A 24,085-nucleotide genomic window follows, 5' to 3' on the forward strand; every position below is an offset into this window, starting at 1 on the left:
CCTAACTGTAACAGCAATATTTAAAGAAAGGAGGTATGAGTCAAAAATATTTTCTGTGGTAATCAGCATTATGCTACAAATTATGTTGATTGAGCTTAACCTGTATACAACCCAGAATATTCCTTGTATGAGGTAAAAAAAAAAAAAAAATCATTTTTCTTGAGAATTTGAATTAATGAATTTTTTAAACTAAAGTATTTGACATTAACAAATGAGACAGCTTATGTTTTAAATGGTTAGAAAACAATGTGTGCTTATAAACATAAAAATGCCCCTGAAAGTCAGGGGGCAAATATTGCCCCTTAATGTAAAATTTCTGACTGTGGTCTGTAATAGGCCTATTTATAATTATCTTTAAAAGAAAACAATAAAAGTCTATAGTATTTGCATATTTGGATCGCTTAGGAAAATTGTGTGTGTGTGTGTGTGTGTGTGTGTGTGTGTGTGTGTGTGTGTGTGTGTGTGTGTGTGTGTGTGTGTGTGTGTGTGGAATGTTTATACAATGTGAGTGTGCCAGACCCAGACGTCTCATGTTTTGACAGTACTGATTTAAACACTTATGCCTGAGGAGACAGCCAACTTCCTGCATCCTGCTCAGCCAGCTCATCAGTTGTCCTAAAGTGTTTCCTCTCTCTGTTTATTTCTCATTTCTCTACCAATCCCACTCTATTTTTATTTTTTTTATTTTTATTTTTTCTCCCCTTTTCTGCCCAATTTGACATGCCCAATTCCCAATGCGCTCTAGGTCCTCCTGGTAGTGTAGTGATTCTTTTCCGCGAACCGGTTCTTTCGGACGGTTCGCTTCAGTGAACTGGTTCAAATAAAACGATTCACCAGTTAATTTACGTCATCACATAATGATGTTACTACGCACAAACACATTCAGTAAAGCCATATGTAAGGGCATAATGCTGATTATAACATTGTATTTAATTAAGTTATAATAATAAGGGTATTTATTGTCATCAATGTTTCATTCAGTGATCTTACCATACATCCTACATTACAGTTTTGCACCTAAAGCACCCAATACTGACACTGATATACAAGCGTGGATGTTCTACATGTTTAAAGCATAAAGAGTGGTTAAACTTAATCAACTCACCCTTTTTTTCAGAAACCATGATCCAGCTCAGCACAACTTCAGATATAATCTGCATGCACAATACTCTATAGTAAAATTTGTTTACGTCTCTCGACTGAAACGTTTCACCCCCTCATTCAAGTCCTCGGTTCACGCATGCTCATCAGCTGCTCACTGATCAGCAGTTCTCAGTATTGTCCGAAAGGGGCGATTCTCAGTTCAGTGTACTGGTGACTCGCAAACTGCTGTGATCGACTCAATGTACTGCTGACGCGAGAGCTGCTGTCCTCAGATCAGTATACTGTTGACACGAGAACTGCTGTCCTCGGATCAGTGTACTGTTGACTCGAGAACTACTGTGATCGACTCAATGTACTGCTGACACAAGAGCTGCTGTCCTTGGATCAGTGTACTGATGACTCAAGAACTGCTGTGATTGACTCAGTGTTCTGTTGACTTGAGAGCTGTAGACTGGATAGTCTTCATACGTTGGTAAAACGGTAATACAATCAAGTCATAAACATATTTCCAGTATGTTTTATTTGTTACACTCTGTTCAGCAAAATACACCTGAAACATACATTTCACCCCTTAATCACACACATGCTCAATGTCAGCTCATCGGTTCTCAGTATGTCGGACACCTCCGAAAGAGGTGATTCTCAGTTCAGTGTACAGTGAACTGTTATGAGCAACTCATTGTACTGTTGACTCGAGAGCTGTTGTGACCCAAGCATTCAGTCTGATTTGTGACTAGTTGGAGTGGTTAATTGCAAAGAAGAGTTGGCAAAAGCAGATATCACCAGTTCTAGGATCATATTACTCCCGGTCATCAGCTCATTTCGATTCGGAGTGTCAGGCACATCCAAGAGAAGGTTAAGATAGAGTAACTTGTGGATCAGTGTTGACACGTGACGCAAACTGTCAAAAGATTCAGTCCAATTTGGTGAACTAGTTCAACTCGTTCACTAAAAAGATCTGGTTCAAAAGAATGATTTGTTTGTGAACTGGACATCACTAAATCCTTGTTGAGCATGTTACTGTGAAGAACTATGGTGTGTGGAGGCTCATGCTATTCTCCGCTGCATCCACACACATCTCACCACGTACCCCACCGAGAGCGAGAACCACATTATAGCAACCACGAGGAGGTTAATCCAATGTGACTCTACCCACCCTAGCAACCGGGCCAATTGGTTGTTTAGGAAGCCTGACTGGAGTCACTCAGCACGCCCTGGATTTGAACTTGCGACTCCAGGTGTGGTAGTCACTGTCTGTACTTGCTGAGCTACCCAGGCCCCACCATTCCCACTCTAAGTACACACTGACCTACATGTCAGTCTACCATACTGATTTCCCTTAAACTCTCCTTTCTATTGACCATCCTCATTTGATCTGTGTGCTTTTGTATTATCCTGCTTGCTTCTTTCTTCACACAAGCTCCAAAGAGGATATTTAAAAATACATGTCCCCATGCTGGTCTCCTTTGGCTCAAACAGCCATCCAGGTTAGCTCCATTATGCTACTGTCTCTCTGCTTCTGTTTGCAGAACAGTGCTTAGGTGAAAAGTACTGTAATACACAAGCCTAAATGATTAATACTTTCAATTAAAACATGAAGGTTGTGTTGTTAAGATGTATGTATGATATTTAAGACATTTTATTTGTGATTTTTGTGAGTTTAAGTAAACATTTTGTTTAGCAGAGGTTTGAGATTGGTGATCTTGCAAAAGCTGGGGTAAAAATTAGAGCTTCACCAGACCATCACAATGATAAATGGATCAAACATTGTTTTGTTTTTTTCTTCTTCTGTGACTTGTTCTGTGTTCCCTTTAATATAAAGCCTGTTAGATCATATATTAGGCTAAACAGTCTTTATGAACAAGTGGACCAAATTTCCCCACTGTAAATTTCACTAAACATGCACTAAAAGGCAAAAGTCTTTTTTGCCTTTTCAAATGTGATGGGATATTTATCAGTTAATTCTGAAGGTTTTCTTTGGCAGCGTAATTAGGATTTGGATGGAAAGTCATATTTATTCAAACTAACTCTATTAGTTCCAGAACTGTCCTACAGGAACAGTTGCAGCTATTGACACCATCCATCTCTCGTAGGTTAATTTGTCTCATAACTCCTCTCTGTTTATAGTTGGGACAATGTTAAGGGATTTAGCTGTCATTCCACTTGTTTTGCTGTTCCTTAGTTGACCCAAAAATGATAATTCTGTCACCCTGTTTTCTGTTTACTCACCTTCTTGTTGTTTCAAACCCATATGACATTCTGTCTTCTGTGGAACACAGCCTGATCTTATGAAATTTATGTGACAAAGGCAACATTTTTGCAAACCAAAATTACACGCTTCATTACATGTTTGGCAGCAGTTTCCCAGTGAAATGACCAGCAGGGGGCGGCAAAAGCGAGTGCAATTATGTTGTAACCAGAGGTTTTTAAGGTGAACATTAGTTGGATGTTTTAATGAATAAAATGTACCTCCCTAACCTAAAGCTTTAACCTAAACCTAACCAGTAGTGTTTAAAAGATAATTGAGAGGTGAACAAAAAAGACATCCTTACCCTTAACCATTGCCTAAACCTGACCATTAGTGTTTTAAAAGCAAATTTGACACGAATAGCACACTTACTGAACCAACCACGTCATTTTGTTTCGCTTAATTGGCACTTTAGTTTCACTTTCGCTCCGAGCGTCCACGGTTGGGCTCGACGCTCAGTGTCTGAGTCTATAGTCCAACACTCTATCAGGTTATCTATTGCACAACATAAGTGTGCTGAAATACTTGTTTAAATGTTGGTGGGTCTGTAATACAAGCGTTAAAATGTATCGTTTTTCAAGTGATGCGTAAGAGTAAAAATGTTTCGATATCATAAAGCAGTGTGTGAGTAAAAGAGCAAAAAATATGTGTTTTTTAAAGTCATAAACAGCCATAGGATCCGTGATTTGTGTAAAAGTGAATAAAACACACAGTTGATGTACCACCTCAAGTGTTAATTTCACCAGGAAACAGCAGAAAAATGGCACGAAAACTCCATTTAGTTTACAATAAATTTAGTTGATGTAATGTTTATTCTATGAGATTAGGTTTGAATCTTAGCCCCAGTTACCATTCACTGTGACTGCATCTTTTCCATACAATATCCATAACAATGCCATACATGTTAGGAACAACATGAGGAGAGTTTCTTATGCCATACTTACTTTCTTACTATCCCTTTAATAGAGGGAACAGGCTCTGCTTTAAATGTCTGCCTAACGCCTAACCTTTCCACAACACTTTCTCTTATCTCTGTCTTTGTCTTCGTCTTTTTTCTGTCACTCTTACTGTCAGGCTCATCAAGGAATGCAAGGGCTTCCCTCAAGGCAGCAGAGCGAATCCTTCAGAAGTTAAGAGGGAGAAAAGAGTTCACTCTTCTGCTGACCCTCAAACAGGAGAAACTGAGCTCTGGTGTGCTGCTGTCCATCCACAATGGGGAACAGAGGTATTGCTCAATCTGACCCACAATTAGATGTCACTGTAGCAGTCAGAAGTGCTCGAGGCAGGACCACAGAAGTTAATTTGAAATTTTGGAGAGTAAAATTTTCATAAAGAGTCTAGAGCAAATTGCAGACAGTGAAATACATAAACACCACCAGTCAAACCTTTGGACACTCAACAGAATTTTAAGCTTCTGTCTTTCTTTCTTTCTTTCTTTCTTTCTTTCTTGCGTTATTTCTTGCCTTCTTTCTTTCTTTCTTTCTTTCTTTCTTATCTACCTCTAATCTATCTATCTCTTCTGCATATTTTGAGCCCCATATCTTGAGTTGTTTGTGTCTGATAGACTCTAGTGCTCTAGTAAGATCTTCCTTTATTCAATCTTTTGATTTTCCATTTTTTTTGAAAATGTAAATTAAGATTATGTGCATCTGAGAGAACATAATCTGCTCTCCTGATACATTATCTGTAGCATTTCTGATTGCGGTTCACTTAAAAAATATTTTAGCTTATTTTTAAGATTTACTGTACACATTTCAATTTCATAACAAAATTCTGACAAATTGAATTGTGATGTTTAAAAAAAATACATTAATAAAACATAAAAAATGGTTAATTTAATGAAATTTTTTGATGAAATTGAAATGCGTAAATCTTAAAATATGTATTTTTTTCTGGTAGCACTTTACAATAAGGTTCCATTAGTTAACATGAATTAATGCATTAGGTATCATGAACAAACAATGAACAACATACAGTATTGTTTACAGCATTTATAAATTTTTGTTAATGCTAGTTATTAAAAATACAATTGTTCATTGTTCGTTCATGTTAGTTCGTAGTGCATTAACTAATGTTAACAAATACAACTTTTGATTTAAAAAATGTATTACTATATGTTAAAATTAACATTAACTGAGATTAATAAATGCTGTAAAAGTATTGTTCATTGTTAATTAATGTTAACTAATGTTGTTAACTAATGTTAACAAATGGAACCTTATTGTAAAGTGTTACCTTTTTTTAGTGTGTGTACTGACATTTCTTAAACACTCACAGTATTGATTCTAACACCTCTTTAAGGTCAGCTCTCAAACTCCGTACCAAGAGATTCACAGATCACTGCTCATCTTCAGGTTCATTCAGTTAATTTCATCTCCCTTATTTTTCCCTGCTGCTTTGCCACATTCTAGAATTTAATAACAACTCTTTGTGGCTTAACCTAATGCCTTATCCATGAGAACATGAACATTCCCAAAAAAATTATGGCAGCAGTTGTTACCTGGAGTTATTGGCTTTCAATGACTTATTTCATCTCAACCAACTGATTTATGATTATGTGTTTTCTCAAAGTAATTACATTTTCTTGGCTTCCTCCACAGGTTTCTGGAGGTAGAGAGCAGCGGTCTACGTAATGAGATCCGTCTCTTCTTTCAAACCGCAGACCAGCGGCTGCAGAGAGAGGTCTTCCCCTATAGTCTAGCAGATGGACACTGGCACAAATTGTCTTTGGCATTCAGTGCCACTCAGGTGGTGCTCCATATTGACTGCAACAGGTGAATGGCATGAGGAGAAAGCGTTAAAAGAATATTCTGGGTTCAGTACAATTTAAGCTCAGTTGATAGCATTTGTGGCATAATGTTGATTACCACAAAACATTATTACGACTCATCCATCCTTTTCTTAAAAAAAAAAAAAAATTGAGGTCACAGTGAGGCACTTACAATGGAAGTGAATGGGTTTAAAGGCAGAAATATGAAGCTTATAATTGTATAAAAACACTTACATTCATTCTTCTGTTAAAAATTGTGTATTATTTGAGCTTTAAAGTTGTTTAAATCATAATTTTTTCAGTCATTTTAGGGTTTTAGGGTTTGTTGACATTACATTGTCATGGCAACACAGTTGTAAAATTGGCTATAACTTTACACCAAAAAGGTTAGAAAGTGTTTTTATCACATTAAAGTCATGTAAACACACATATTGTTTCCGTCTTGTGGCTATACTTTTAAAACAGCGAGTATTTTAATGTTTACGGATTGGGCCCATTCACTTCCATTGTAAGTGCCTCACTAGAACCCAGATACCCTATCTGTCACTCTCTCGATGTTGTGTCGATGTGGTGACACTAGAGGTCACACTTGGAAGCCCGAGACACCTCTGGTCTTTGATAAAAGGTCAATGAAAATTGGCGAGTGGTATTTGCATGCCACTCCCCCGGACATACGGGTATGAAAGGAGCTGGTATGCAACTACTCATTCAGATTTTCTCTTCGGAGCCGAACGGTCATGCTCACTGAGCTAAATTCCCACGACTGTTCATTCACCGCTGCTGGATCTGACGGCGCATTTCAGCGGCTTCTCCCTCCTCTGCACTGGTGCACTGCAGAGAATGCCCCTGGGCGCTTCGGCAGAAATAAAAAGAGTATATTTCTTTAAAAGAGTATATATCTCTAAAAGAAGGGCACACACAGAATGTCTTTTTAAAGACGCGTCTTTTTAAAGATGCCTTTCCTTTGTGTGTTATTCCTGGTTGCGCTTGTTATCTCTCGCCTTCTGACGGTCACGATCACTGTCTTTCCTGTCTGGGGTTTGAGCGTTCGTGGATGGGTGGATGGGTCATGTACTCATTGCGAGAACATGTCCATGGCAACGTTGCAGTCGCGGCTTACCTTTGTAAAAAAGCAAGCCACCCCAGAGGCTCCCCGCCTCGGTCCTTCTACCCACAGTAGCTAGCACTGGGGGCGATTTGGGGACCCCAATGGGACCGCCTCTGCAAGTCCGCCAAGGCGCTAAAGGATCTGAACGAGGGTAGTTCTGCCCCGGGATTAATGCAGGAGCTGCGATCAGTGACCGACCTCGCTCTCTGGGCGACAAAGGTTACGGCATGGTCTCTCGGGTGGGCGATGTTCACCTTGGTGGTCCAGGAGCGCCACCTTGGGCTCAACCTGGTCGAGATGGGAGATGGATTCCTTGCTGCCCCCATTTCCCAAGTTGGCTAGTCCGGCAACACTGAGGACTTTGCCCAGCATTTCTCAGCGGTAAAGCAGCAGACAGAGGTTATCCGGCACATCCTGCCCCGGCGTGGCTCAAGATCCCGCACCCCGTCTGCTCGTCGCCAAGGGCGTCCCCCCTGCGGTGACTGCACCGGCTCCGCTGCAGCCCAACCCTGCGGCCCAGCCCCGGCATGGAGCCCACCGCAGGAAGCAGACGGCGCCCATCTCGCGGCCGCCAAGAACCCACGAAAGGCTCGAAGCGCCCCTGAGATGGGCGACCAAGGGACGGCGAAACCCGCTGCTCTGGAGCTGGTAAGCAGACCACTCCATCCCCCGGTTGAGGGCCGGGAGGAGAATATTTTTTTACCTTTGCATTTAATTGCGCTGCATGCCCAAGTGGCTGCAGTACCCAATAGTTCAGCAAGAGTGGTTTCCTTGTTCCCTGGGTCACGTATCCGGTGTGCACGGCTATCATCACGACTACCGTCCACCACTCTATTTGGCAGGTTTGGCACTCCAGCGGCAGTCTCCCTGACCCTGAGCGCCCAGCTGTGGCACAAATCCGCCCCCGATGTGACAGTCTCCACGGCTGTTCCGGGGGTGGTCACAAGGAGCCAGGTAAGTACTTTGATGTCCCTGAACTCAGCACGGCTACGACATGGTGTGGCACCTCAGGCTCCGCCCCGCTGCGAGACCCCACCTGCTGGTACATCTGATGAGATTGTCCCTCCGGCCGAGATGAAGAAGGGGTTTTACAGCCCCTACTCCATTGTTCCGAAAAAAGGCTGTGGGTTGCGGCCAATCTTGGACCTGCGAGTACTGAACCGGGCTTTATACAGACTCCCGTCCTAGATGCTGATGCAAAGACGCACTCTAGTGAGCGTCCGGCATCAAGATTGGTTCGTGGCAGTAGAACTGAAGGGCGTGTATTTCCACGTCTCGATTCTACCTCGACACACACCCTTCCTGCGGTTTGCATTCGAGGGTCGGGCATATCAGTACAAGGTCCTCCCTTCCGGTCTGTCCTTGTTCCCTCGCATCTTCACGAAGGTCGCAGAGGTAGCCCTTACCCTGCTAAGGGAAGTGGACATTCATATCCTCAACTATCCCGACGGTTGGCTAATCCTAGCTCGCTCTCGGGATGTGTGGTGTGCACACAGGGACTTGGTGCTCTCGCACCTCAGTTGACTAGGGCTTCGGGTCAACTGAAAGAGCAAGCTCCTCCCGGTTCAGAGCATCTCTTTTCTCAGTTTGGAGTTGGACTCAGTCTCGTTCACGGCACACCTCACGAACGAGCGCGCACAGTCGGTGCTGACCTGTTTGAAGGCGTTCAAACAGAAAACAGTGGTTCCACTGAAACTCTTTCAGAGGCTCCTGGGGCATATGGCATCCTCAGTGGTGGCCACCCCGCTCAGGTTGATGCATATGAAACCGGGACTTGAGTCCTGAGATGGGCATGGCGCCGCGGGACACATTGCGTGGTCATCACGCCGGTCTGTCACCGCCTCTTCAGCCCTTGGACCGACCTCATGTTTCTACGGGCAGGCGTTCCCCTAGAGCAGGTCTCAAGGCGCATTGTGGTCATGACAGACGCCTCCAAAATGGGCTGGGGTTCTTTTTGCAACGGGCACGCAGCTGCCGACTTATGGACGGGCCCGCGGCTGCGTTGGCACATCAATTGCTTCGAGTTGCTGGCAATTCTGCTCACCCTGTGGAGGTTCTGGCCGTTGATCTAGGGCAAGCACGTGCTAGTTTGGACAGACAACACGGCAATGGTAGCATATGTCAACCGCCAAGGCGGTCTGCGCTCTCGTTGTATGTCACAACTCGCCCGCCGTCTCCTCCTTTGGAGTCAGCAGCACCTCAAGTCACTGCGAACCACTTACATCCCGGGTGACCTCAACACGGCAGCTGTCACGGCAGGTTACCCTCAGGGGAGAGTGGAGACTCCACCCTCAGGTGATCCAGCTGATCTGGAGTCGATTCGGACAGGCACAGGTAGACCTGTTCACCTCCCAAGAATCCTCCCACTGCCCGCTCTGGTACGCCCTGACCGAGGCACCTCTCGGCATAGACGTGCTGGCACACAGCTGGCCCCCTGGCCTGTGCAAATATGTGTTTCCCCCAGTGAGCCTACTTGCACAGACTCTGTGCAAGGTCAGGGAGGACAAGGAGCAGCCTAGTAGCACCCTACTGGACCACCCAGATGTGGTTCTCGGTCCCCCCCCCGGCGAATTCCCCTGAGGAAGGACCTTCTTTCTCAGGGACGGGGCACCATCTGGCACCTGCGAGCAGACTTCTGGAATCTCCATGTCTGGCCCCCTGACAGGACGTGGAAGACATAAGCGGTCTACCACCCATGGTAGGTACCACCCTTCCCAATGGGAAGACCCACAGAGATGCGCAGTCGGATCAGTGCTTTCCTTCCTGCAGGAGAGGTTGGAAGGGCAGCTGTCCTTGAAGGTGTACGTTGCTGCTATAGCAGCACACCACGACACAGTGGACGGTAAATCCTTAGGGAAGCACGACCTGATCATCAGGTTCCTGAGAGGCGCCAGGAGGCTGAACCCCTCCAGACCATGCCTAGTTCCCTCATGGGACCTCTCTGTAGTTCTTCAGGGTCTACAGAGAGCCCCCTTTGAGCCTTTGCAGTCAGCTGAGCTTAAGGCACTCTCCTTGAAGACTGCTCTCCTGACTGCGCTCACTTCCATCAAGAGGGTAGGAGACCTGCAAACATTCTCTGTCAGCGAAACGTGCCTGGAGTGCCTGGTCTTGAGACCCTGACCGGGCTATGTGCCCAAGGTTCCCACGACCCCTTTTAGGGACCAGGTGGTGAACCTGTCCGGTGGTGTCCGGTGCACGCTTTACGCATCTATTTGGATCGCACGCAGAGATTTAGGATCTCTGAGCAGCTCTTTGTCTTCTTTGGCATACAGCGGAAAGGAAGCGCTGTCTCCAAGCAGAGGATCGCCCACTGGCTCATTGACACCATAGCTATGGCATATCACGCCCAGGACGTGCCGCCCCCGGTAGGGCTACGAGCCCATTCTACCAGGGGTGTAGCGACCTCCTGGGCCCTGGCCAGGGGTGCCTCTCTAACAGACATTTGCAGAGCAGCGGGCTGGGCAACACCCAACACCTTGCGAGGTTCTTCAACCTCCGGGTGGAACGGTTTCCTCCCGTGTAGTGGCACGCAATACAAGCGGATAAGCCCGGGATAGCCGGCCGGGTGTATCGCTTGCACATAGCGCCTTTCACCTCCTCTGAGCTGAAGATGTGCGCCATTAATTCCCAGTAGTGTTCACAAACTATGTTCCCTAGTTGACTTTCTCCGAGCCCTGTGGCAGTCGAGTTTTCAGAAAGACTCACTGCCGGCCCAGTACACGTGCTAACTAAGAGCCCTGTTTTGGGGTAGGTGCTCCGCATGTGGCGGTTCCCTGTAAGGTAACCCCATGCGATGTATATCTTCCGCTAATTTGTTTCCCTGTTGGCAAATTGCGTCTTCCTTGGGCAGAACCCCCTCTGCCACAGTCTCCATGTTTGTAGTAACTCCTCCCCCGTTGGGTAGGATCTACCATGAGACTTCTCCACATTATCGGCAAGACCATGTGATGTTTTTTTCACTTAAATATCCCCCCCTCTCTCTGGGCGAGGTGTGGTCTCCGCGGGGTCCTCCCCTTGGAAGGGACACCCCCCGACTAGACCTGGTCGGCCCAGTCGGATAATCCCCCTTTTTTTTAGGGAGTGAAAAAAAAGAAGGGTAAAAGAGGCCACGACTGGGCTAGCCTATCTCTATCTTTTGGGTAGTCGACTTGTCCCCAAAGGGCCATTAGACACTCATAACTATGCTGGGGGAGGTTACGTGTCAGCCTGGTGCGCTGGCTACGAGGCACACAGTACCAGAGGTGTCTCGGGCTCCCAAGAGTGACCCCAGTGTCACTACATCGACACAACGTCTCGTTCCCTCTATCAGGGAACGGAGGTTACGCAAGTAACCATGATGTTTTTGCTTTTTTAAAGAAAAGGAGGGACAAGTCAACATTTATTTCTGTGGTAATCAATATTATACCACAAATGCTGTCGACTGAGCTTTACTTGTTTTGAACCTGGAATATTCCTTTAAGAGAGATGGATTTGCTGCTTTTTAGTGTAGGCACAATGCAGCCAATCCAGCCAATCAGAGTATATTTGATGTTTAATATACAGTAATGTGGATCAATGAGATGTTACGGTAGGCGGGGCCACCCAGCATGACGTCAGAGACTCAAAAACCTAGCAATCTGAAAAGTTTACTTTCGCTTGACAAATATTTAGACAAAAACTCAGATTTACGTGGAAAATATTTTATTGCTTGTCGCTTTATCGTATAGCTCCTGGCTAGGACATAATGTTAGCCTAAATTCTTATTAGTCTATGTGTCCTCAGAACATTCACCTTACACATTTTATTTTCAACTTTTTCTTTTCATTTTTTGTACTCTGTTGTCAGAATTTATGAAAGAATTGTGGAGACACCATCTATGGACATTCCTAGAGGAACAAACGTCTGGCTGGGTCAAAGGAATGATGCCCATGGCTTCTTCAGGGTACAGCACATTACTGCACTTCAGAAAATAGACCATAAAATCTATAAAAGTTCTAAACATGTCTCATTAAGCCTGACTCTGTTGGAGTGAAAAAATCCCAGTCTCTATAACTGTTCATCAGTTACTGTGATAAATACTGGCAGCCAAAAGTGTCAACAGTGATAAAGCTAAATTAGACTAGCTGTGGATTTATAAAATTCTAACTGTGTTCCAGTTTTTATCTCTCTCTACTTTTCTTTCTGTCTTCTCTTTTTCTCAGGGTGTGATGCAAGATGTTCAGTTGGTGGTTGTACCTCATGGATATATCATCCAGTGTCCAGATCTCAACCGTAGTAAGTGCATGTTCTTGGTGGTCAGCACACAACTTAAAGGCATAGTTCACCCAAAAATGAACATTCTGTCATCATATACTCACCCTCACATTGTTTCAAACCCAGATGACTTCTCTTCCACCACAGAACTCAAAAGGGGATGTTAGGCAAAATGACAGCCTAAGTCACCATTCAGTTTCATTGTATGTAAAATGCAATGAAAATGAATGGTGACTGAGGCTTAACATACTGCCTAACATCTCCTCTTGTGTTCTACGGAAGACAGAAATTCATAGGGGTTTGGAGCAACATGATTATGAGTAAATTATGACAGAAATTTCCTTTTTGGGTGAACTATGCCTTTAACTATACAATTTGTTTATTAACTGCTCTGAAAATACGATTAAACAGTGTTCACCCCATTTGCAGCTTGTCCCACATGTAATGATTTCCATGGCCTGGTGCAGAAAATTATGGAGCTTCAAGATATTCTGGCCAAAACATCAAACAAGGTAGGCTTGTAAAGGTTTTGTGGATTAGTGTGGCCTGTCTTTTGGTGGCTTTGCTTCAGTAGTTTATACAATGTATTTTACGGTCTTTTTTATGGTGACCACCACAAAATGCTGCTTTTTTTTGTAAATCTCTACCTTTTTTTTTTTTTTTTTGCTTGCTCTTTTTGGTATTGCATCCCTCCGTATTTATTTCTCATTCAGTCTCACCCTCTCTTGTAGTTGGCACTTGCTGAAGAGAAGATGAACTACTTGGATGGCTGTTACTGTGAAAGGACGTGCAACCTGAATGGAGATATATACAGAGAGGACGATGCATGGATAGATGGATGCAGAAACTGCACATGCTCAGTAAGCTCACATCTTAAGAGGAAGCGAGCTTGAACACTTATTCAGGATAATTTTGGGGAGATTAATTCATTAAAATGAGAGATGTCAATCCAAACTCTGAGCTTACAGTCAGTTGCTCAACATGTACCCGTGTTTTGGGACTAAGTAGTGGAAATTTTGAAGATATAGACTGTGTGAATTGTATTTCTAAAGTTGGATAGTTCTAATGTTGATAGTATTAGTAAGACATACAAGAAGCCAATTAATTTGGCAGGAATATTCGTAAACTATAACTGATATTGCATGTGAATATCTTCGCAGTTTTGACAGTACGGTCATGGTGTGTGTATGCTTTTCACTTGCAGAATGGTACAGTGGAGTGTGAAAGTATTTTCTGCCCACCACCCCAGTGCCCACCTAATACAGCTCCAATCTACATGCCTGGAGCATGCTGTAGAGAGTGCCTGCGTGAGTACCCACATACACATGCGTTTGTTCTTCTATCATTGTGGGAACTTTCCATTGACTTCTATTGTTTTATACTGAGCTAAAGATATTTTCTATCCCTAAACACTACCCCTACACCTAACCCTCACAGAAACCTTTCTGCTTTTTGAAATTTTCCATTGACTGGTCCCCACAACGTAGGCACACACACACACACAAAATGAGGCCAAGCATCTATAGGCACCCCCCCCTCCCATTCTCTCTTTATCTCTTTGTCTCAGATTTAGATGTCTCACTTATCACTGCATCATTTTGATTCTCTCCCCACTATCTTTCTTTCCACTTGAATCTTTTATAAAATCACAATGCAGTCTTGATGACAAACTGACCACATCCCTGTGTTGCTAGGTTACCGCTGCCACAAATGCGAATGTCAACACACACAGTCACACACTTCCTCTGGTATAATTAATAATTCAAGGCCAGTGTGCAGCGTGTTGTGTTTGAGTGAGCAGGGCTAATGTGCAGGAGCTAATAGCAGTTTGACTGATGACTAAAGCTTTATTTATCCCTGCACTCTGGTAGGCATAATCTAACATGCTGATCTGATCGATGCTTTGCTCATCTCTCTCTTGGAAAGTCTGTTCCCCCATAAAACATCCTTTCTCTGTCTCTATCCTCTTAATATCTTGTTCTTTGCCTTATTTTTGCTTATTTTCTGTCTATATATCTCTCTATTTAGCTGTCTGTCTGTTCAGAGGAAGGGTGTACGTAGAAGGGGATCGTAAAAGCATACATGACTCTGAAGGAAACTGTCTGCTATTTGAGTGCAGGGTAAGTGACATCATAAAACAGCAGACTGTCTTGGGTGATCCGATTACAAGTGGAAAGTGCAGGTGTAAACAATGTCCAAAATGTTTTATGATCCTAATACTCAAACCACATTTGGAGGTAAACAGATATGCATGTGATCACATTTGTTGTGTAAACACTATTCTGCAGTGATGTGTCCTGGACAACAGTGAAGGACCACCAACACACCTCTCCATCAACCACTGTACTCAAACAAGAGTTTTAAACTTTTCCAGTTACATCTGGCTTTTAAAGAAATTGAAATATACGTGACAATGGCAACATTTTTGCAAACCAAATTTACATGCTTCATTACACGTTTGGCTATAGTTTCTCAGTGAAATGTCCAGCGAGGGATGCCAAAAGCGAGTGAAATTATGTTGTAATCAGACAAAGTTTTTAAGGTGGATATTAGATGTTTGTTTTAATGAGTAAAACATAGCTCCTCAACCTAAAACTTGAACCTAAACCTAACCAAAAGTGTTCAAAAAGATAAATGAGAGGTGAATAAAACATCTTTACCCTAAACCGACAACTAAACCTAACTGATAGTGTTTTAAAAGCAAATTCGACATGAAAAGCACAATTACTGAAGCAACCACATAATTTAGTGTCTCTTCTTTGGCACTTTCACTTTCATTTTGAGCATCTTTGGCTGGGCTCGAAGTCCAAAGTCCAACACAGGTGAGATTTACATTTACATTTATGCATTTGGCGATGCTTTTATCCAAAGCGACTTACAGTGCACTTATTATAGGGAAAATCCTCCTGGAGCAACCTGGAGTTAAGTGCCTTGCTCAAGGACACAATGGTGATGGCTGTGGGGACTGAACCAGCAACCTGATTACCAGTTATGTGCTTTAGCCCACTACACCACCATTCTGGACAGAGATACAGCAGAAGTTAATCACATTGGAATAAGTGTGTCAGTGTAGAGGGGCCTGGGTAGCTCAGTGAGTACTGACGCTGACTACCACCTCTGGAGTCGCAAGTTCGAATCCAGGGTGTGCTGAGTGACTCCAGCCAGATCTCCTAAGCAACCAAATTGGCCCAGTTGCTAGGGAGGGTAGAGTCACATGGGGTAGCCTCCTCGTGGTCGCGATTAGTGGTTCTGCTCTCAGTGTGGCGTGTGGTAAGTTGTACGTGGATCGCGGAGAGTAGTATGAGCCTCCACATGCAGAGTCTCTGTGGTGTCATGCACAATGAGCCACGAGATAAGATGGGTGGATTGACTGTCTCAGAAGCGGAGGCAACTGAGACTTGTCCTCTGCCACCTGCATTGAGGTGAGTAACCGCACCACCATGTGGACCTACTAAGTAGTGGGAATTGGGCATTCCAAATTGGGAGAAAAATGGGATTAAAAAATAAATAAAAAAATTGTGTAAATGTAGGTGGGTCTGTATTACAAGTGTTAAAATGTATCGTTTTTCAAATGAAGCATTAGAGTAAAAGTGGTTTGATATAGTAACATAGGATGTGAATAATACAGCGAAACATACGTATTTATAAAGTCATAAACAGCCAAAGTGCCCATGATTTGTGTGAAAGTGAATAAAATGCACAGTTGTTGTAGCACATCTAGTGTTAATTTTTACTAGGAAACTGCAGCAAAATGTCGAAAAAAACACGTAAAACATCCTGGTTACTTTCATAACCTCCATTCCCTGATGGAGGGAATGAGACGTTGTGTCAATGTAGTGACACTAGGGGCCACTCTTGGGAGCCCCAGACACCCCTGCTTTTTTGAAAAAAGGCCAATGAGAATTGGCGAGTGGAATTTGCATGCCACTCCCCCAGACATACGGGTATAAAAGGAGCTGGTATGCAAACACTGATTCAGGTTTTGTGCTGAGGAGCTGAGACCAGGTCCCGGCCATTTCAGTGGGTAGTTCAGCATTGTGGCAAGAGGGACACAACGTCTTGTTCCCTCCATCAGGGAACGGAGGTTACGAAAGTAACCAGGACGTTCCCTATCTGTCACTCACTCGACGTTGTGTCGATGTAATGACACTAGGGGTCCCTATACAAAATGCCACAACTAGCTGAACTGTGTTACATGAACTGTGGTGTGTGATGGGCGGACTGCTGTGTGCCACGTAGCCAGTGCACCAGGCCGTCACATAACCTCCCCCAACACTCTTATGAGCATCGAATGGTCCATCAGGAACAAGTCGACTGCCCAACTATAGGGACAGGCTAGCCCAGCCGAGGCCTCTTTCCCTCTCTTTTCTCCCCAAAAAGAGTGGAATTTGTTAACTGACTGGGAGCCATAAGTGTCTGCGTCGGGGGGTGTCCCTCCCAAGGGGAAGACACCGCGGAGACCACACCCCACCCAAAAAGGGGGGTATTTTAAGTGGAATACGTCACATGGTCTTACTGAGTCTTGTTGGAAGTATGTCGAGAGGTCCCATGGTAGGTCCTACCCAAAGGGGGAGGAGTTGCTACAGAGCATGGTGACCGGGGAAGATGCAGTTTGCTGACAGGGAAATGATTTTGCGGAAGATATCACATGAGGTCGCCTTCAGGGAACCAGCACATGTGGAGCACCTACCTCAGTACAGGAGCTCATTAGCGCACGTACTGGGCTGGTCAGCGAGTTTCTCCACAAACTCAACTGCCAGAGGGCTAAGGAGGAAAGTCATCCAGGGATCACAGTCTGTGAACACGACTGGGAGTCAAGAGTGCACGTCTTCACCTCAAGGGAGGGGAAAGGCGCTATGCACAATCGGTACATAGATTCCAGTTATCCTGGAACTTACCTGCTTGTGCCTGCCAATACACAGGACGAGACCGGCTCAACCAGAAGATTGTAGAACCCTGCAAAGGTGTTGGGTGTTGCCCAGCCCGCTGCTCTGCAGATGTCTGCCAAAGAGGCACCACTGGCCAGGGCCCAGGAGGCCGCCACACTCCTGGTGGAGTGGGCTTGTAACCCTGCAGGTGGTGGCACATCCTGAGCCTGATATGCCATCGCAATGGCATCAATGACCCAGTGGGCGATCCTCTGTTTGGAGACAGCGCTTCCTTTCCACTGTCCACCAAAGCAGACAAAGAGCTGCTCAGAGCTTCTAAGGCTCTGCTTGCAATCCAAATAGATGTGTAAAGCTCACACTGGACACAGCAACGCCAAGGTTGGGTCTGCCTCCTCCTGGGGCAGCGCTTGCAGGTTCACCACCTGATCCCTAAAAGGGGTCGTGGGAACCTTGGGCACATAGCCTGGTCGGGGTCTCAGGATCACATGAGAGTAACCCGGACTGAACTCCAGGCATGATTCACTGACAGAGAATGACTGCAGGTCCCCCACCCTTTTGATGGAAGTGAGCGCAGTCAGGAGGGCAGTTTTCAAAGAGAGTGCCTTAAGCTCAGCTGACTCCAAGGGCTCAAAGGGAGCTCCCTGTAGACCCCGAAGGACTACAGAGAGTTCCCACGAGGGGATGATGCATGGTCTGGAGGTATTCAACCTCCTAGCGCCTCTCAGGAACCTGATGATCAAGTCATGCTTCCCCAAGTACTTACCATCTACTGCATCATGATGAGCCGAAATAGCGGCTACATAAACCTTCAGGGTGGAAGTGGTCAGCCACCCCTCCAGCCTCTCATGCAGGAAGGAAAGCACCGATCCGACTGCGCATCTCTGGGGGTCTTCGTGTCGGGAAGAACCCCACTTAGTGAACAGACACCACTTCAAGGCATAGAGGTGCCTCGTAGAGGGAGCCCTAGCCTGAGTGATCATGTCTACCAACACAGGTGGTAGGCCACTTAGGTCTTCCGCGTCCCATCCAGGGACCAGACGTGGAGATTCCAGAGGTCTGGTCGCGGGTGCTAGATGGTGTCCTGTCCCTGAGAAAGAAGGTCCTTCCTCAGGGGAATTTTACCGAGGGGGGGGGCTGTCGCGTGGAGCGTGAGATCCGAGAACCATGTCTGGGTGGGCCAGTAGGGTGCTACTAGGATGATCTGCTCCTTGTCCTCCCTGACCTTGCACATGGTCTGTGCAAGTAGGCTCACTGGGGGAAACATGTATTTGCGTAGTCCAGGGGGCCAGCTGTGTGCCAGCGCATCTATACCGAGGGGTGCCTCGGTCAGAGCGTACCAAAGCGGGCAGTGGGAGGATTCCCGGGTAGCAAACAGGTCTACCTGTGTTCGACCGAATCGACTCCAAATCAGCTGGACCACCTGAGGGTGGAGTCTCCACTCTCCCCTGAGGGTAACCTGACATGACAGTGCGTCTGCTGTGGTGTTGAGGTCACCCGGGATGTGAGTGGCTCGTAGCGACTTGAGGCGCTGCTGACTCCAAAGGAGGAGCTGCTGACTCCTTCGTCACCCAGAGAGTGAGGTCAGTTGCCGAGCACAGTTCCTGCATCAATCCCGGGTCAGAACTACCCTCATGCAGTTCTTTTAGCGCCTTGGCTTGGTGTACTTGCAGGAGAGCCATGGCATGCAGGGCGGAGGCAGCTTGTCCAGCAGCACCGTAGGCCTTAGCCATCAGGGACGACGTAAACCTACAGGCCCTGGATAAGAGCTTCGGGCGCCCGCACCAAGTGGCGGCGCTCTGCGGACACAAGTGCACCGCGATCGCCTTATCCACCTGGGGGACCACCGAATACCCCCTGGCCATTCCACCGTCGAGGGTAGCGAGAGCGATGGAGCTGAAAGACTGGGACCGGGCAGTAAAAGGTGCCACCCACGATCTTTTCAGCTCCTCATGCACTTCCGGTAAAAAAGGAATGGGGGCACGGTGTGGCCGTGGGCGGCGCCCTGAGCCCAGGAACCAAGCATTGAGCCACGAGGGTTCAGGAGAGAGTAGAGGGTTCCACTCTAGCCCGACACTCGCGGCCGCCCGGGAAAGCATGTCCGTCATTTCCGCGTCGGCCTGGGACTGGGCGACAATTCCCGCAGGAGGAAGCCCAATCAAAGCCTCTGCGTCCGACTGGATGAGCCCGCTCTCTGATGCTGCGCTTGGTAACTCGTCTTCTTCCCAGGCTCCGAATGAGAGGTCGAACTCGCCCTGAGACGAGCCGGTGATCTCGTCCGAGCGCCCGACCGGGGCAAGCGAGTGTGCTGGGGAATACTTTCTTATGAATGCAAGCCGCGACCGCAACATTGCCATGGTCATGTTCTCGCAATGAGGGCAAGACCCATCCACGAATGATGTCTCCGCGTTGGCAGTGTCCAGACACGTAAGACAGCGATCATGGCCGTCAGAAGCGGAGAGATAACGACCGCAACCAGGAATAACACACAAACAGAAAGGCATCTTTAAAAATACGTTCCCCGTGTGTGCCGTTCTTTTAGAAAGAAAATATACTCTTTTTAGAATATACTCTTTTAGTTGTTCTGCCGAAGCGCCCGGGGCATTCTCTGCACTCCACGGGTGCAGAGGGGGAGAAGCCGCTGAAGTGCGCCGTAGAATCCAGCAGATGAGGTGAATGAACTTTGCGGATGAATTCAGCTTCAATGAATAGAACCGTTCGGCTCCGAAGAGAAAATCTATATGAGTGGTTGCATACCAGCTCCTTTTATAACCATATTCCACTTGCCAATTCTCATTGGCCTTTTTTCAAAAAAGCAGAGGTGTTTGGGTCTCCCGAGAGTGACCCCTAGTGTCACTACATCGACACAATGTCGAGTGAGTGACAGATAGGGAACTCGGTTTGCAAAACTTTTTTGTTATGGTAACGTTCATTCTATGAGACTAGGTTGAAAATACCTGTCCAACCATTAAAATTTAATACATTTAGGAGAACCGGTGCAGCAATTATTTCATGCTTTTAAACTGACACAGTAACTGATGCATGTAGTCAGAAATCAGTGACTCCCCTGTCGAAATCTGATCACTATTGTGATTGGAAAACAACTGAGATTGATCTTGATATCAGGTGTTAACTGGGCCAGAAAATGATGGGTTCAGATATGATGCAGAATTTGGTATTTGACTTGCAGCAGGGATGGACTAGCCATCGGGAGCACCGGGACTTTTCTCGTTGGGCCAGTCGCTCGAGTAGTGAGCCACTCAAAATACTCAAATTTTGACAAAATGGCGCAACCCGATTTAGCCACACAGAGTATCTGCCTGCAGGCCATAGCGTAAGAGCAGAGCAGGACCTGTCTCTCCAACTCATCCCCCAGCGGACGGTGAAACCACAGGGGAAAACTTGGGCTGGATGTGCTAGATTTATCCAGTGATGATTTTCAAACCCAGTCCAGCCATGACTTAGAGTTTGAATTGAATAAACCCATGTTTGTGTGTCGCAGGATCGAAGTATGCGTAGAGTTGAGATGACTTCCTGTCCAGAACTGAACTGCCCCGAGTCAGAGCTGATCACACTCACAGACCGCTGCTGCAAAGTGTGTAGAGGTATGACACACAAACACACACACACACACACACACACAGAGAAACTGACCTCTGCAGTGATTGGAATTATATTAAAGCTAGTCACCTTTGTCAATTGCACACAACATACTCTATGTGCTCAGCAACAATCCATACGTGTACATGACAGCTTTCATCTATTTTTGCACCCTCCACACACATAACCGCACACACATAACGCCTCAGTTTAACAGTGGTACTTTAAAGGGCAGCGTATGGATGGGAGTGAGGTTTAAGGGGGTGAGTGTAACGGTAGCCAGCTGGTACGTGCTGTGTGGCACATTAGCGACTGACGCTAGGGGCTATAGCCTTTAGACTCCTCGTTAGCGCGCCCGCCTTCCATGCCGGAGACATCCTGGTTCGAATCCCGTTCAAATCCCACTCGGAGCAGGTTGAGCAGGACAGGTTACACATGTACAAATTTTGTCTAATAAAATGCTCTCTAGAATGAGAATGCACAGTAGTCACTGATCTAATAAGGTAAATTACAGGCTACTGGCCAAGCCTTTCAATATGTCCTGCCCTAACTTCCTGTTTCAATACAAAGTATGTCCACTCAGGGAAAAAAAATAAGTTTGTCAATCCATTTAAAGGGGTCTTTAAAGCATGTATTGTCTGTTAAAAATCACAATAGGGCATTGTGTAGAGCACTTCAACTCTAAATTCTTATCACTCTCTCTCAGGGCACGATTTCTGCACTGAGGGTCACAGCCGCAATTGCGTAGAGAACTCGGACTGCATTAATCTAGAGGCAGGAGCTTCCTGCAGCTGCAAAGAGGGATATCATCCGCTCAGGGATGACAGCGCTTATTGCCGAGGTATTGTGTTTAAACCCCCATAACAAACCTGCCAAAGAGACCTACACTATATATCAATTATGTACTCTACCAGTCAGAAGTTTGGACACACATACTCCTTTATTATTACTATTTTTCACATTTTAGAATAATTGTGAAGTCATCTACACTATGAAATATCCCAACTTCATGAGGTATCTACCTGGGATGCTTTTTAAACAGTATTGTTGAAGTTCCCGTGCATGCTGGTAACTTGTTGGCTGCGTTTGCTTTAATATCTGGTTCAACTCATCCATTTAAAAACATTTATTTTTCTTTCTTTTTTTTTTTTTTATTAATTTGCAGGCACAATCTATATTTGTCATATCCAGTCTTTTGTCTGGTAGTGTTTGTTTACCAACAGTATGTGAAAAAACAAATTAAAATGTAAATCCATCAAACCTTCTGTTGCACCACCTGCTGGCACCTGTAATCTGTCCCTCCTACGATAAACCTGCAGTGTAGTTCCTTCTCTAAATAGGCTGCAAACACAGATGGAGGAATTGCCGACGAAAGCCATTGACTGGTGATATTGATGTCTCACCGAATGAATATTTCAGCACTACTATTATCCGTACGCCTGTAATTAATGCATTGTAAATGCTGTATGTGTGTGTGTGTGTACAGATGTGAAGGAGGATTCCTGTGGATAGCTGGCTTTTAATAGGCTGTACACTTGTCTAAATACACACAGCAGTCCAGCCAGTGTGTGCTAGATATCTCTTTTCACACACAAGACTAATGACTAGCTTTATTTTTACCTTAGAGGTGGTGTGTGTTGACTGCAAATGTGCTTCTGTCAAACAAGAGCTTCTGTTTTGGTTTGATGGATTTGATTTCCTTTCAGTGTTGGATTTTTTGAAAGACTGAGCCACAAACAGTACAAGCAACCCTTACAAAAAGTACTGTGATGGTGTCATGGTACATTGATGTATTAGATGGTAATACCATGGTACCTTGATATATATCATGCTACTGAATAGTTACCATATTCATTTACCATCATATTTACATGAAATGGCAAGGTAATACCATGGTACCATGCACAAAGAAGCATTGTATTTCTGTGTTACATGTCCTAAAAAAAATAGTTATACTATAGGACTTTTTTGTAAGTGATGAGAATTTACAAAGGGTGTTATAAAGCATTTATAAATATGTTATTACATGCAATATGTACACCAAGTCCTCAGATAGACTTTAATGCTCATGTAAACCTTTTTGTATAATATGTTTTACACTGAACTGTTTCGTGACTGTGTCCCTTGTTACCCTGTGTACTGTATAACCTATTAATAGTGCTGGTCGTGTTGTTAGATGTCAAGGCAGTCATCTGAAAGCATCAGAATTGAAAACCTTGAATAAACTGCAAAGAAATTGGTGACAACTGCAGTTTACAGCATTGTTTCTCTTAATATGTCTCTCACCCTTATCTCTGCGAGTCGCTGCCTCACGCCTCTCACATAGACAATCAATAGTCAATTTGGGGTGACATTTCAAAGACATTTTTGTCACCGCAAAAGGCTTGAGTTGAAGTAATGTGGAAGCAAGATTTCTACAAGATTTCAGTGTGACATGTTAGAATCAGAGTCATATCAGCCATTACACTTTTTGGGGAAATGAAGCCACAAATGGGTAGCTCAGCAAGTAAAGACGCTGACTACCACCCCTGGAGTCGCAAGTTCGAATCCAGGACGTGCTGAGTGACTCCAGCCAGGTCTCCTAAGTAACCAAATTGGCACGGTTGCTAGGGAAGGTAGAGTCACATGGGGTAACCTCCTCGTGGTTGCTATAATGAGGTTCTCACTCTCGGTGGGGCACGTGATGAGTTGTGTGTGGATGCCATGGAGAATAGCGTGAAGCCTCCACATGCGCTATGTCTCCGCATTAATGCGCTCAACAAGCCACGTGATAAGATGCGCAGATTGATGACCTCCACCACCTGGATTGAGGCGAGTCACACCACCACCACAAGAACTTAGAGCGCATTGGGAATTGGACATTCCAAATTGGGGAGAAAAGGGGAGAAAAAAAAAGATTGCTGGGATTCATATTTTCTAGAACAAAAGCAGCAGAAAAAAGCATTATATTTTCAATTACAAGAATTCAATGAGTGAATTCTTGCCTCCTCAGTTTGAGCTCTGAATCCTCATGGCAGACTTACAAGGACAGATAAGTCTGAATTTCTCACCACTGTTTACTGTTAAAGCAAACACATTGCTTTGATGGCTTTGTAGTTTGTTTACAGCTGCCTTGTAATACTGTCATAGGCATTCAT

The 24,085-nt window shown here is 45.1% G+C and overlaps 1 protein-coding gene across 2 annotated transcripts in view; it reads left to right on the forward strand.

Moving 5' to 3' along the window:
- The window catches only part of LOC127435003 (protein kinase C-binding protein NELL2-like), a 71,351-nt gene that overhangs the window by 10,309 nt on the left and 36,957 nt on the right, over positions 1–24,085 (forward strand). Inside the window, exons 3-12 of one of the 2 annotated variants that reach the window (XM_051688097.1) lie at positions 4,427–4,577; positions 5,953–6,126; positions 12,055–12,151; positions 12,411–12,483; positions 12,892–12,974; positions 13,194–13,322; positions 13,667–13,769; positions 14,491–14,582; positions 20,851–20,953; positions 21,655–21,789. In XM_051688097.1, coding sequence (XP_051544057.1) covers positions 4,427–4,577; positions 5,953–6,126; positions 12,055–12,151; positions 12,411–12,483; positions 12,892–12,974; positions 13,194–13,322; positions 13,667–13,769; positions 14,491–14,582; positions 20,851–20,953; positions 21,655–21,789 — 1,140 coding nt within the window. The remainder of the gene's footprint in view (positions 1–4,426; positions 4,578–5,952; positions 6,127–12,054; positions 12,152–12,410; positions 12,484–12,891; positions 12,975–13,193; positions 13,323–13,666; positions 13,770–14,490; positions 14,583–20,850; positions 20,954–21,654; positions 21,790–24,085) is intronic. The other variant, XM_051688098.1, reaches the window with a different exon arrangement.

Source organism: Myxocyprinus asiaticus, chromosome 45, assembly GCF_019703515.2.
Source record: "Myxocyprinus asiaticus isolate MX2 ecotype Aquarium Trade chromosome 45, UBuf_Myxa_2, whole genome shotgun sequence".
Lineage (NCBI taxonomy): Eukaryota > Metazoa > Chordata > Actinopteri > Cypriniformes > Catostomidae > Myxocyprinus > Myxocyprinus asiaticus.